This window comes from Gymnogyps californianus, chromosome 20, assembly GCF_018139145.2.
Source record: "Gymnogyps californianus isolate 813 chromosome 20, ASM1813914v2, whole genome shotgun sequence".
NCBI lineage: Eukaryota > Metazoa > Chordata > Aves > Accipitriformes > Cathartidae > Gymnogyps > Gymnogyps californianus.
The window spans coordinates 4,807,258-4,821,509 of record NC_059490.1 but is presented as its reverse complement, the minus strand read 5'-3'; the positions used below and the strand labels follow the sequence as shown (position 1 = coordinate 4,821,509).

The 14,252-nt window shown below is 46.7% G+C and overlaps 1 protein-coding gene across 6 annotated transcripts in view; it reads right to left on the bottom strand.

The window, feature by feature from the left end:
* The window catches only part of CUX1 (cut like homeobox 1), a 284,502-nt gene extending 275,598 nt beyond the window's left edge, over positions 1–8,904 (bottom strand). For all 6 annotated transcript variants that reach the window (XM_050909117.1, XM_050909118.1, XM_050909122.1 and 3 more), the window contains exon 1: positions 8,837–8,904. In XM_050909117.1, the coding sequence (XP_050765074.1) occupies positions 8,837–8,899 (63 nt within the window). In that variant the 5' untranslated portion in view covers positions 8,900–8,904. The remainder of the gene's footprint in view (positions 1–8,836) is intronic.
* Between the last annotated feature and the right edge of the window lie 5,348 nt (positions 8,905–14,252).

Below are 14,252 nucleotides of genomic sequence, written 5' to 3'. Positions count from 1 at the left end.
AGAGTATGTGTGTGTATGAATAACTCTGGACAATACCTTTATAACCATTTGCAGGAAACATTTTCTCCCAGTGACTTGGTACCAATCATCAACAATATTATTTTAGGACACACAACTAAATTCTTTTTTCACATTCATTTCTATAGACATTGCTTCCACCAACAAGCCTGAAAAGTACCTACAAATCAACAGCAGTATACCCTCTGTTAAATCCATTTAAAAAGAAAGCTAACAAAGGTGCAGAAAATGTAACATCTAAGTCTTATTTATCCACAACACAGAATTTAGTAGCAAAAAGGAACAGTAAGTGCTAACTCACAATCTTGTATCTCAAAGTGCTCTCAAAGAGGGGTCAGAAGCATTATCAATGTTTTCCAGATGGAGAAGTAAACCAGCAGAGGCCGAGTGACATGCTCAGAGGCCCGAGCAGACCCACAGCAGAGCTGAGAACAGGCATGCATCAACTGCTAACAGCCAGACTGAAACTCCCAACTTATTTCAAAGTCACTACTACCGAGTAACTATCGCTCAAACTGAATCTGAACCAATTAAAGGCTTTGTACATTAGTACCAGTCCCCCTAAGCATTACTGCCCAAACTAAGTATTCACAGTGTATAGATTTTTGACGGGCTGATGCATACCAGCTGAAGTTTACCATTCTGGTTAGAGAAATCTTTTGTTTTCCTTAAAATAATGGATCAGCAACACCATGCAACCTCAAATACCTAGCAGAGGTACCAGAGAGAGCAGGAGGAGTAAGACTTAACCCATCAAACTTCTATGCATTTCATCATCTGCAGCACTACCTTTTAGCTTTGCAGTTCAGTTTCCATAGGAATAAATCAGGGCATTTCCATGCAAAACATACGACCTTTTTGCATCTAAGATATACCTAGTCTGAGTCTTCATTTAAAAAAAAAAAAAGTCAAAAGCTATTAAATTGCCCCCTTTTTTTTTTTTAAAGTAAGAACAATGAGAATGCTTCTACTATTCATAATACCTTAAAATACCATCCAAGTGGTTAAAAAGCTATTTAAGTCTAACAGGAACATAAGCCCTATTTGTCACAGGGCACCATTAAAAATCTGTCAGTGTACTCTGAAGTCATACCGTCACCCTGGTATCTCATGTACAAATCTTCTCAGGATGTTTCCACAAGAACAGCTTGGTGGTAAACCCCAGGCTATCCTTTTATATGGTCAGCGAGTGCAGGTGAGCTGGATTTGATTGCAACACTACAGCCAGGCATTTGTTGGGAGACCCTCCATACTGCCCAGCTGCACTGCCGAATATTTATATAAATTCTAAAATAAGCTCTCCTCTTCTCCCAACTGCACTGCAATAAGAGTTTCATTTCCAAGTCCTAGGCTTAAGTTCACTCTTTTAACTCCTTCCTTTCTTCGCCACTTTCCTCTCTCCCATCCAGTCCTTTAAACAGCATCATTTCCCCCACTCCACTTGTTTTTATTTTTACTTTCCTGCAACACTACTGTCCTCAGCTTGTCACATGTAAGCCACAGACAGAAGCCAACATTTCTCAGCAGGAAAGACCTCTACAATGTAAGCATCAGAAGTGATTCAGGCTTCCTGTACACACACACCCCGAACCCATAAAAGCAATCCCACAGCAACATGGTAACGCAGCAGCACCGGACCATCCAATCTCCATAGCTCAAGGGATACTATAGAATGTTAGCAGGAATTAGACCACAGTTTGGTCTCACCTACATACTGGTGTGCAATGCAATCCTGGGCTCACCTCACCATTAGCCGATGCAAGATCACTGGATTCAGCAAAATGAGGGGTCTAGCTCCACTGTGAAATTAGTCCGGCCATTTACCAATACTTTAGCCTAAATTTTCATATCATTCACAGAAACCTCATACTGTTACTTATTACATAACATCAATGATAAGTATGTACTGACATAATGCTGTTATGTCCAAGCTTGCTTATTCACTAAGGTATGTTTCCACACAAAAGATAGGAGCAACAGGATGTGCTCAGCTCTGATGTATGAACTCCTCTGAAAGAGCCTTAGGGACAGCCATGGCCTACATCCTTACATGCCTTAAAAAGCTCACAGCCAGAAACACAAAGATATGGGGGAATTTAAAGCATCTAAATATAGCAGCTTAAATATTTTTGTGCATCTGCTTTTGAGCTTTTCAAAGAAAGGGTAATCTTTACCTCTGTTTTCCCAGAGCAGATCACTGTGGGTCCATGAACCCGACTGGGAGGCAGACAAGCACCACCCCAGCTCCCCTCCCTCCACCCCATGAAACGACAGCACAACTCCAGCCCTCACAGAAACTTCCTTATTACCCCAACTGTCGACAAAGGCATTAAATTATTGCAAGGCAAGGAAGCAAGCAAACTGCCAGCGACGCAAAAAGCTATTAGACAACATTAGTCTGAAAGGCTCCAACTTCAAACCTACGCCTGCTGTAAGACATCCACACAGAGCCGCCGGGCCATCTCCCGGCTTTAGCACCTTCATACCGAGAACTAGGTTTATTCATGCTAAATACTTAACTCTGCTAATTCACAGAAGTGACCAAGTAACAGCATAGTAAGAACTGCTGTATCTTGCTAGAGTCAAAACAGGAGCAGGATCAGGGAACTGTGATGGATCTAGTACAAATTCTTTCCTGCCTACTGCTTTCCCAGAAATGCAAATACTGTTCGACAACAGGGAAGACCACTGTTACATCCAATAACGTACACCCAACATCTGCACACTTTGCGTTTAATCTTTTATAAAAACTTACTGTTGTTAACATTCAGTTATCTCTCTGGATGTCCATGTTCTTTGCAACCCAAGCAATGTAACACACTGTATTTTCTTCCTTATAACTAACAATAAAAGCAGAAATTACTAACTTTTTGCCTTGTCAAACTGGAGACAACAAAAACAAGCTGAGAACATGTATGTCACAAAATGAGTGAGATTTATCTTATTTTTATTAATTTAAGGACATTAACTATCCTGATTGTGAGGTCTAAGCTTCTTTCATCTTTCCTGGTAAATTCACCACCACACCTACAATCCCACACGTGAGCACTCTTGTACAAATCTCTTCACCCTAGACTCCTTGTCTTCTGCTAACTACCCCATTTCAGGTTTCTCCCTCTCAGCTTCACATCTTCCTCCCTACTCCTTCATGCAATCCTGGAACATCATCACTGTATTCTCAATCCAGAAAACACTGTATTTTCCAACACCTTGCCCATGAAGTATATGGGAAACAACCAAGCACAAAGATAAGCAAAGAATAAAATGCAAAGAACATGTGCAAGAGAAACCTGAATATACAAGATGGGAACTTAATACCCTGCTTACATAAAAAAGACCACAAGTCAATGAGCACTGCCTGCTTGGTGTCTTAAAAAATACTAAGCATCCATATATGTATCTGTTCTCTAGCCAACAAATAAACTGCCTTTATTTTCAGCCTCAGTGTGATCAAACTGCAACTTTGGATTATACATTTTTCTACATCCACTTTCTGCATTACAAATCAGCTTGCAAATAAAGAATAATTGTTCATTGGAATTTTAGACTGCATGTAATTTCTTCTATAGCAAATGTTTCACCCGTTACTTATTTGCTATTGTTATACACAGCCAAGTAGTGCAACCTTTTTAAAAAAAAAATCCCGACCATTACCATATTCCAAATCCTCACTACTGCATTTCTCAATACATTATCCAATTAACCACAAACTTGGCATAAGAGCAGAGTGATTGAAACATGCACTAATTCTGCCATGTTTCAGATGGGCATTATTTCATTTGAGGAACAGGAAACAGGGCTAGAAAAGCTTTCAGAAATTTCTTTCCAAGGAACAGGACTCAAGGAATAGGATTCAAGGAATCCTATGAAAGCCAAATTCTCAAGCCAGAGGTACATCAAGGGCCTTTCTTCTACTATGTCATGCGTGTTGGATGTCCAGGGACACCACCCTCACCACCACAAAAAGCCAAAGCCTTCCTGCTGCAGGGAAGCAACGACAGCTATCAGAGTATATTGGCAGTGGTTCCCTGGCTTTTACATCCCTCTCAGTTCTCTGCATTGCATCTTCCTGCAGAACTACCAAGCTGCTTTCACTACACATCTCTGATCGGGAGCAGTAACATATTTACAGTAGCTAGAGACGCTGTTCTTGATGCACATTTAACTACTATTATAAATAGTAAAGCACTGTCTACTTTTAGGACAGAAACTACAAGTTCTACAGTGACCTGCGCAGACAAACAAAATTAAACACTAAGATGTGAACGCTAATTCCGCTTCTGATGAAGCATGTTAACTCCTTCACATAAAGCAAATCAGCTTGTGCTCAATCAGATGCAACAAAAAGATGCCAACAACTCCACCTGTTTCTAATTCAATAATAGAAGTGCTTCAGTATTTAAAAGCTACTCATTACTACTTGGTTTTTCCAGATTTTGTTACAAATTTTATAATGTTATAAGATCAATGGTTTACCTTAAACAATTAGTCACAGCACGCATAGAACTAGTACTCCATCCTTACTTTAATCATATATGATGCAATACCAGGATGAGATTTTAAAAAACAGAAACACGTGAGCAAGATTTGCCTTTAGATTTTCATTCCCTAGCTTGATAGTAACAAGTTATGCCGTTCTGCTCAAAAGCAGTAAGAAACTGTACTTTTTACCAGTACGTGTGCCTGTCCTAAAAAGCTACAATGACATTTTGAGACTTGTGTTTATTGTCAAAATACTTCAACGCATAGTTCATTTAGTTTTCAAATGGTATTAACTTTTTCCATTCATCCTGCACATTCAACTTAGATCTGAAAGCCAAGCCAGACTTACTCATGCAACACTGCTGGTCAAAAAGATACAGCAGGACCAACTGCCTCCTCCGATATAGATATATACACACACATACTCAGAAATATTAAGCAAGATCTTAAAGAGGACTGCATGCCGTACCCACGGGAACACGACGCTCATTTTCCTGTTCTCCAGCAGAGGGTTGTTTTTATGGCGAAGGTGATGGTGACACCAAAAACTACAAACTCGAAACAGGACCACGCAACAGCAGGTAACCTTCACGCCGCTGTACGTCAATCTGATTCAGATCACACAACTGCCTCCAAACAGGAGCTACAGTTTTAACTCGAGGGCAACAGCATTTCTCCAGTGATTTAATTCGCATTTATTGCCACAATATTCACCGTTTGCAAGGATCTGTTTTCTCTACGCACTGCGATTCCCTTGCCATCAGTTATCAAACATGGGTCCGTCTTCAACCACGTGGCAAACTGACGCAGAAATGCCATGCTAATTCCATCGTTTCTTTAGGAAATATAACTAACCTTTTCTAAAGAAAAGGGTTAAGTGTTCAGCCGCATGCCTTTCAGGTACAGTCTCAAGTGAAGAGCCACGTTTGATACCTGTAGGAAACTGTCATTTTTGCATCTCATATTCCATTTGTGAACAGACCTTTTTGTTCTTTAATCCAAGTTGTGAATTATTTAATCCTGCCTCCAACTCTTGAAATCTCTCTTCCTATAAACAAGAGGTTATTTAGTGAAAGGAAATAAATAATTAAAAGAGTGAGACCCTAAAGTGTTCCTGGCTCCGTTTTTAATTAATATTGATACAATCTTGAGAAATCTGCTGCTCAATATTACAAGGTAGGTCGAAGCTCATCAACAGTTAAACGTCGTCTTCTAACAGAACACAGAAGAGGAAGCTGCGAGCAGACAGGGTGCATGTCGCTCCACTGCCAGCGATACGGGACTACACAGTCTCAGCTCCTTACAACTTTCTTATGCAGAAAAACGATAGCTTCAAAGCCATCTAGACCCAGAGCTACAAGAGCTGGAGTTTACAGGGCACAGCTGGAACTGTGTTAAGCATAAATCCTTCAGTTTTTTGCCCTGCAACAGGGTAATGGAAGTGCAGACGAAAGCATTTTTATTTTCTATAATTCCACACTCAAAATACGTTAGTACAAATGAATGACGGGGGAGGGAGGGAGGCACGGACAGTTCTGTAAGACTGAACTTCATACTCAGTAACGATAGTTTTTATAGCATATTGCTTCATCTGCAAGTGGGAGTAAAAATTACACTACCTCTTCATGCAGATGGGTGGATTAAAAAAAAAAAAAAAAAAGCTAATTTGAAACAAATTAACTATTCTGCATATGGATGAAGGTACTCTCTACCTTTCTGGTCACTCCAGGACTCTCCACAGACAGACTGCGTGCAAAGTTAATAAACTTTGCACTGCACACAGATTGCCTGGTGAACCTGCCAAAAGGTGAACAGCCTCCATCCGCAACATGTATAAATAATCACAAGTCCTCAAAAGCAGGTAATGAATATTGTTCAAACAACTTTAAGCTAGCGCTACCAGAATGCTTCAAAGGAGAACCTACAAGCTGTTCAAGTCAGACTGTCACATTTAGTCTGCAAAAACGAGATTAAGGTTTGTACAGTGATACTCCACAACAGGTTTTACAGTATGCACAGAAATTAAATTATGATAAAAGCGAGCTATTTTTTACTAAAAACAGAATAGAACAATCTATCAAAATGCCATTTGGCTGCGTTCATTACATTTTAGAATTTAATTTACATGATAGATACTTTAGCGTAATATGTTTTAATCAATAAGCATTTCTGAAGGCTTTATTTTTATAGGAAATATTTAGACTCCTTCACCGTTAAATGTAACACCACAGCAGTGACGTTAGGAGCGTTTATTTTCCTATGCTAAGCAAGTACAACTACACATACACAGAGGCAAAAGCAAAAGTCCACAATTAAAGATGTCAGACCTTGTTTAACTACATCTTAATTTAATCCATTTTGTTTTATACAATTCTACATCTGGATCTAATTTTCTGTATTCCTGTAGGTATTCTGGGTCGCTATTAAGAACCCTTTCAAGTTAGCAAAGTTCAGCCAAGTCTACCTTAATCCAAAGCCTTTGAAAGAAACAATAAAACACGAAAGGCGGGGGGGGGGAAGAAAGAAAAGCCTAAACCAAAACGCTACTTTACCCCACCTCCTAATGCACCTGAAAGTCAGAAGGGACCAGCCTCCTACTACAGATCCTACGTAGCACTTCCCGTTTCGGGGGTTGCTGGGTTTGGGGTTGGTTTTTTTTTAGCATCGCTCCCGCTAGCTCACCCTCTGCAAGCCCCGCCGAGGGGAGGGGAGGGCGGCGGGCCCCGGGTCCCGCCGGGTCCCGCTCCCCGGCCCCCCCCGCCAGCATCCCCTCACCTCCAGCGGGGCTGCGGCTCTGCCCAGCATCAACGCACCATGCCTCCGCCTGCCGCAGGGCTCCGGCCGGGCACCGCCGAGCCCGCCTCGGAGGGGGCCAGGGTGGGCAGCCGGCGGCTTTCGAGCCAATTTATTTAAACGGGAGGCACCGGAGGGTTTGAAGAGGCAGGGCAGCGCTTTCCTGCACCAATCAACTGGGAGAAACATGCATGTTGCAATCCCATTCAGCGGCGGGAGCAGCACCAATTCATCGTTTGACAACCTCCCCCCCCCCCCCAACCCGCCCTGGCCTTATCTATACCCCAGCAATTATATTAAATAGTGGATCTGCAATCTCCTCAGGGCACGCACCCAAAGGGTGAAGGGAAGGTGGTTTGCGAGGACTTTCCCTCGGAGGAAATAGGACTTCTACGCTGTTATGAGCCAGCACAGTAAAGCATCAATATTCCACTCATCTGTCAGATCCTGGGCAGCAGGAGAGGCTGGAGAGCCCGTGAATTATGTAAGCGTGCCCTCCCGCCGCCGCCGCGGGGAGATGCCCCGCCGCCGGCCATGCCCCGCCGGGCGGGACGCCCCCGCGCCCTGCCGGTCCCTCACCGGCCCTCCGCAGCCGGCGGGAGCCACCCCGGACGGCGCTGCCCCTGCCCCTCCCGCACACCCCCCGCACACCCGCACACACCCCCTCCCCGGGCCGGGCGAGGCCGGACGCTCGCCCTCTTCCCGCCCCGGGCCGCCCCGCGGGACCCCGCCGCGGCTCCATCCCTCGCCCCCCGCCGGCGGTCGGCGGCTCCCCCCCCGCCCCCCCTCGCCTCCCCGGCGCGGTGCCAGCGGGCCGCGGCGCTCGCAGGGCGGCGGGAGCGCGGCGGGCCGGAGCCCCCTGCCCGCCGGCGGCGGCGGCGGAGGGCCGGCACCCCGCGGCGAGGCGAGGCGGCGGCGGCGGCCGGGCAGCGGCGGGGGAGCGCCCGCCTGGCCGGCACCACAGCGCCCCCAGCCCCCGCCGCTCCGCGCCTGCACGCCGAGCCCGGCCGGCTCCCTGCGCCCCCACACAAAGTCCCAGCACTCGGTAAACTTTCCCCGGCTCCCGGGGAGAAAAGGCGGCGGGGAAGCGGCGGCGGAAAGGGGCAGGCGGGGGGGAGGTAGGCAGGCAGGCGGGGGAGAGGAGCGGCCGCCGGCAGCCCCGCCGCCGCCCGCCGCCCCGGCCGCCCCGCACGGCCCCGGCCGCCGGGGGGGAACGGGAAGCGGGGAAGAGAGCAGCCCGGGACGGAGCGGGCGAAGCGGCGGCGGCCCCGGCAGCGCCGGCTCCGGCGCCATCTTGGGCTGATCGATGAATTGAACAAAGAGGATCAATTTCCGATGGGGCCGGTGATCAATGGCGGGGGGGGGGGGGGGGGCGGAGGGAGCGGAGCGCCGCGGCCGGGCGGAGCGGGGGGTTCCCTTTAGGCGGCGCGGGCCGGCAGCGGGAGGAGGAGGGGGAGGCCGGGCCCGAGGGAAGGCGGAGAAGGGAAGGAGGGGGGGGTCCGGCGGCGCGGCCCGGCCGGTGCGGCGAGCGGGGGAGCCTGACCTGCAGCTGCTGTAAATCAAAGCGCTTCCAATATTGAAACATCGATCCCACATTGGCCGCCATCTTGAGACATATTGAGACAGAGTGAGCGGCTGATAGAGAGAGAGGGGCTGGAGTTCAGGAGCCGGGAGGGAGGGGGAGGGAGGGAGGGAGGGAGGGAGCCAGCCGGGAGGGGGGAGGAGGGGCGGGGGGGCAAGGGGGAGGGAGGCGGGCAGGGAGCGCCCAAATCCCGGCCTGGAACCCGCGCCCGCCCGGAACACGGACTCAGCCCGTGCGTTCGCGGGGGGGGGGAGGGGGCGCCGCGCCCGCCCGCTCACAGGGCGGACGCCCCCCCCCACCCCCCCCCGGCACCGCGTGTGCCGTCGCGGGGGGGCATGGCGGGGGGGGGGGCACCCGCCGCCACGGCCGGGCGGGGCGGGGGCAGCGGGGCACGGCGGGGTGGGCAGTGCGGGGTCCGGCCGAGCCTGGCGGTGCCAGGCAGTGCGGGGTGCGGGGTGCGCTCTACGGGGCAACGCGGGGTTCAACCGGGCAGCGCGGGGCCCGGCAGTGCGGGGTGCGGGGGGGGGGGGGGGGGCACTGCCCGCGGCGCGGAGCCCCCGCCGTGCCCGGCGCTGTCCGCACCAGCCCCCGGCGCTGTGCGTGGATCCCCCGCGGGTGCGGTGTGCTGGGGTTAATGGCAGAGCATCGCGCCCGGCAAATGGTTCCCGAACACGCGGGGAAAGGTTGTTAGCCCTCTCGGGGAGCCTGCAGTCCAAAATTAGATAAGTGGAGAGAGTTTAGGGGAAACAACAATGAAAAAGTACATTCAAGGCAGCCTGATTCACTGTGTCCGGGGCGGTACAAATACGTCTTTAAAAGGGATTTATTTAAATGTAGACAGGCACTTACTCATAGGGCTAGTGCCACTGACCACTGCCTTGGAGGGGACGACTCGCATGAAGGTTGGAAAATCAGATCATAGCTCTGCGCAGGATATCCATAGAAACGGAGATTAAAAGGACGAAATAACTTATTTTGTTCTAAACAATAATGTTGCTATAAATACGAACGTTTTCCTTGTTCCCTTCCTGAAAAGCACAGAACATTTTAGCAGGCTCATCTCTTAACAAAACAAACCACTGTACACAAACAGTCTGCAAATACGTTACCCCCCAAGAAAGCATTCCTTATTTCCTTACTGGGAAGTGGGCAAAAACGTGGTCTGTACCTGTCCCCTTTGAAATCAATAAGCTGCCGGGTGTTTTTCCAAATACAGCTACTTTCGCTGTTTTGCACTTCATCTGTAAAAGGAAAATATATCTTCCTCTGGGTAAGTGAGTGATTGTAGATTTTTTCTCAAATTGTATTTGATCATCAAGTGAATTTAGTGCTCACTCAAGTCAGTGGGTTGACTACTTGAAAATGGCTCTGTCTATCTTTTGAGAAGTTACAGCAGAGACAGCGGCAGAGCAATTGCTACAGATTATTTCCCAATCTGCTGCCGTCCTCGTTTGGAGAAGCACCATTACTTCAGCCTCCATTTCCACTTTTTGCTGAGGCTGCTGCTTACAAAGATACTAATTGCAATGGCGGGTGTTATGTTAATGGGTTCCACGTAATGATCAGCCCGACAACTATAGACCTTCAAATTGTTAGTTGGCTGTACTGGGAATAAAACTAATGGCATTCGGTTATGAAAATGTCAGGCCTCCACCTGGTGAACTAGATATTGGGCGCTCAACGAGATTGAAATCCAAGAGCCTCCGCACCGTGGCACGTGCGGCTGTCGTGGGGCTTGACCCAGGGATGCCTTTTGAGAAGGAAACCCCTTTTCCGCCAGCAGTGCCACGCTTTGAGGGAGGGCAGCTCTTTGCTGGGACGGTGGCTGCATGTCCGCAGGCTGGGATGACGGTGGGGAGGTGTGGGGTGCCCGGCCGGGGTCCCCCCTGCTGCAGCGAGAGGGTGTCGGGTGCTGCTGAGCGACAGCCGTCTGCAGGGATGGAGCTGCGCGAACCTCCAGATTCTGACTAACAACGCAACCGGTTTGGTAGCTCTAAAATAGGATTTTAATCCTGGGAAGCATCATTTCACATTCCAGTGATCTAATCAAAATCCTTTCCTCTAATCTCTCCATGGTCCCCCCTTTCTAGATGAAAGAGGCTGGAGTTCCTGTCTTCACCCTTTCTCCGCTGCCTCCCTGTTCTACCAGTCTGTTCTGTGTCCAGGCAACTGCAAAGAGACATTTCAAAGACTCCTGCCGTGCCATGTAGATGTTTTCTCTTGTTAGTTTGGACTGCAGGTGTGTAAGCCTCAAGGATGAAGTATCATGGTGCTGTTTTAGGTTCGGGGCATACAGTCATAGTACAATAAATCACATAGTAATGCTCCACTTTGAACGTGCACGCACAGAAAAAGGAAAAGAAAAAAGCATCTGACCTGAATCATTTTCTGGAAACACATCTGGTTAAAATCCAAAGTTTTAAATTGAGTAATATTTTAAAATACATTTGGTAGGTATTAAATTACAGTGTTATATCTGGTAATATTTATGATACTAATGTGTTAAGCGGAGGTTTATATCTGTCAAGAAATATGAATGATTGTCATATGGGGTAACAAATGTATCCTGATATAAATAATATTTTATGATATTTTTAATATTATTGGAGTCTTTTTTGCAGGAGTTACATCTTGTCACATTATTGCCAATTTGAAATAAAAGCTCTGTGGCTAGATACCAAAGCTTTTAGCTATATAATTTTGAATAAGTATAAACAGTACGGCTGATTTTAGGAAGTACTGAGAAACCTTAACGCTGCGGGAAGACAAACGCTGCGCACCTATAATTCCTATTGTCTTCCGTGCAGGATCGAGTCCCTTATTTGCCATTTTGTGTGGCAGCAAGCCCAAGGAAATCTTGCTTGACAGCTCTGTTTTCTCAAAGTGCTGTATTTCTTCAGGCTGGATTCTGCAAAGATCCTGCAGGGTACAGAGCTCCTTGGAGCAAGCGATAATTTGCTTTGTGTTCCTGCTGAAACGCACCTATGGAAGATGGAAGAAGGATCTTGGAAAATTTGGTGCACCCTGGCAAGAAGACGGTTAGAATAAAGTTTCCTTGTATTATTATGTTTTGAGAAATCAGTCTCATCTGTTCATTTGAGGAAGGTTTTCTTAAGGTTAGATTTGATCTGTGTAAATGCTAACTTCTTTCAACATGCACTAATAGAGTACTGAAAAAGTAAGTACAGTGTGTTTGAAGTTTAAAATGATGGCAGTAACTAATAGTACTTCAGTAATGCTTGTGACAGCCAAAATATTTGTAAGTATGTTGTACAGATTTCTTTTTCATTTTCTCCCAGGTATAGTCATACAGGCACTATTTTAGGAATTAGGCAAATATCTGATTAAAATTTGTTTCCTATTAATGTCACTATGTCATAAAATGTCACGAATACAGATATCTGATTAACACATTTGCACGTTGGGCCATCAATGGCAATTGGTCTTGTTATGCTTCACATGTCGTCGTCCAGAATACTGAAGAAAATGGACCTTTATTCCAAGGGTCCCAAACTTGTCAGAAACAATTCGTTGTCACAGCTGCTCCTCTGGGCAGCAGTCTGCATTCATTAAGATATTTTGGACCATGGGTCCAATTTTAATCACTGGACTTAGGGTTCTATTTGCCTTAGTGAATCTAGCTTATTTCCTTGGCCAGGACACTGAAAGATGAGGTGCTGCTTCTCCCAGCAAGGCTGTAACTTTGAGTCTCTTCTCCATGGAGGATTCTTGTTTTTTCTTCTCCTCTTTTTCACTTAAACTGACTCCCAAATTTCTGTCAGTTCCCATAAAAGAGTTCCTCTAGAGCCTTATCTGTACCCCTGTCTGCTCCTTGTCCAGCCCATTCCCTCCTGACTTTCATGGCTTTCATCTTTGCATTTTCTTCGACTGCTGCTTGTCCCCGGCTGCCTGGCTCCACGTGCCTGTGCCCGCTGAAAAGGAGTGGCTCATTCCAAAACCCCATCCCTCTGCACTGTGAAAGTGTCGTTCTGTTCACTCTTAAACTGGATTTGAGAGCAAAGTAAGCTGTGCTCCAGCTATGCTTATTAAACCGTGCCATTGCATAGTGAGACTCCATAGGGATGACAGAGAATAGAGACAGCCAAACAGACAGATAATTTATGTTGCTGGGAGATTTAGCCCAAATTAAGATCAAAACTCATATATGTCTTCCAAATCACAGATTTTTTTTTTCCCAATTATTGTCAGTGACTCCAATTCTACTTGATTTATATCTGTTGTAGTAGCCAGAGGTTTTGCAGCATATAAATTGCCAGAGGATTTGGCCAGTGATGTGGACACGATGATGTGTACAAGCTCAGGAAACCCCCTGAACAGAAAATGGTTGGAAGTTGGGAGAGTACCGGGGAGAAGTATCCCGTGTGCCTGCCGCTCTTCCCTGGGCGTCCACCTACGGTCACTGGCAGAGACAGGGGACTCAGCTGGATGGACCCTTGTTCTGAACTAATATGGCGATTCCCACATTCTTCGGTAATTTGTGAAAGTTTTAGCACAAATCATGTAGACGGTGGCATACATGATCTAAGTATGAAATTCTATGACTACTGCGTAGCCACAGATACACACTGGTAGGTGGAAGAGAAGAAAGCAATTCCCATAGAGGGCAGGGAAAACAGCCACAATTAAAAGCAAAGTAAATTTGGGCGGTGTGGTTACTTGCTGTTTAACTCTGGAGACATTTATAAGTATCCAGCATAACCCACAACAGATCTTCTTTGAGGATTTGTGGATTAACCCATACCAACAAAAACATGTGATGACATTGTAGCGGTATTCTCTGCCACGTACAGTAGGAGTTACTGAAGACCCCAAAAGAACGAATATATCACTGTGCCTCATGAATTGAGGCAGTCTTCCCAGACTGAATATGTTTGCAACATTTCTGTCAAATAGCTGCTTTTCTTAGGGTATATTCTATCCAGATGCGTGGTCATGTTTTGGCCAATGTAAGTAATAACAATACCCATAGGCAATCAAGAGAATTAGAGAAGAAAAGGACCTATCAGATTATCCACTCCCTGTAGCTGGCAGTGAATAACAGTTTCATACCGAATTTATTTAAGTGTATGGTTCATACCAGTTTTAATTTGTAAGCACTGTCCTTGCTTTACTGTCCTTTATGCCATGCGCCCGATGACAGCAGAGAGAGCATTTTGCTGGACAGGAGGTGCGTTGAGTCCTTTCTTGGCCGGGCAGGGCTCATGCTCCCTCTAGCACTCTTCTCTCTGACTTACGCTGTTCTGTTGATTTGGGCATTTATCTTCCCTGTCCTTTAAAGGGGTTAGAAGACAAGTTAGTAGGTTATGTTCCCAGGCAAAATTCCCACCTTTTTTCTCACTTGGAACCTTTCACTTAT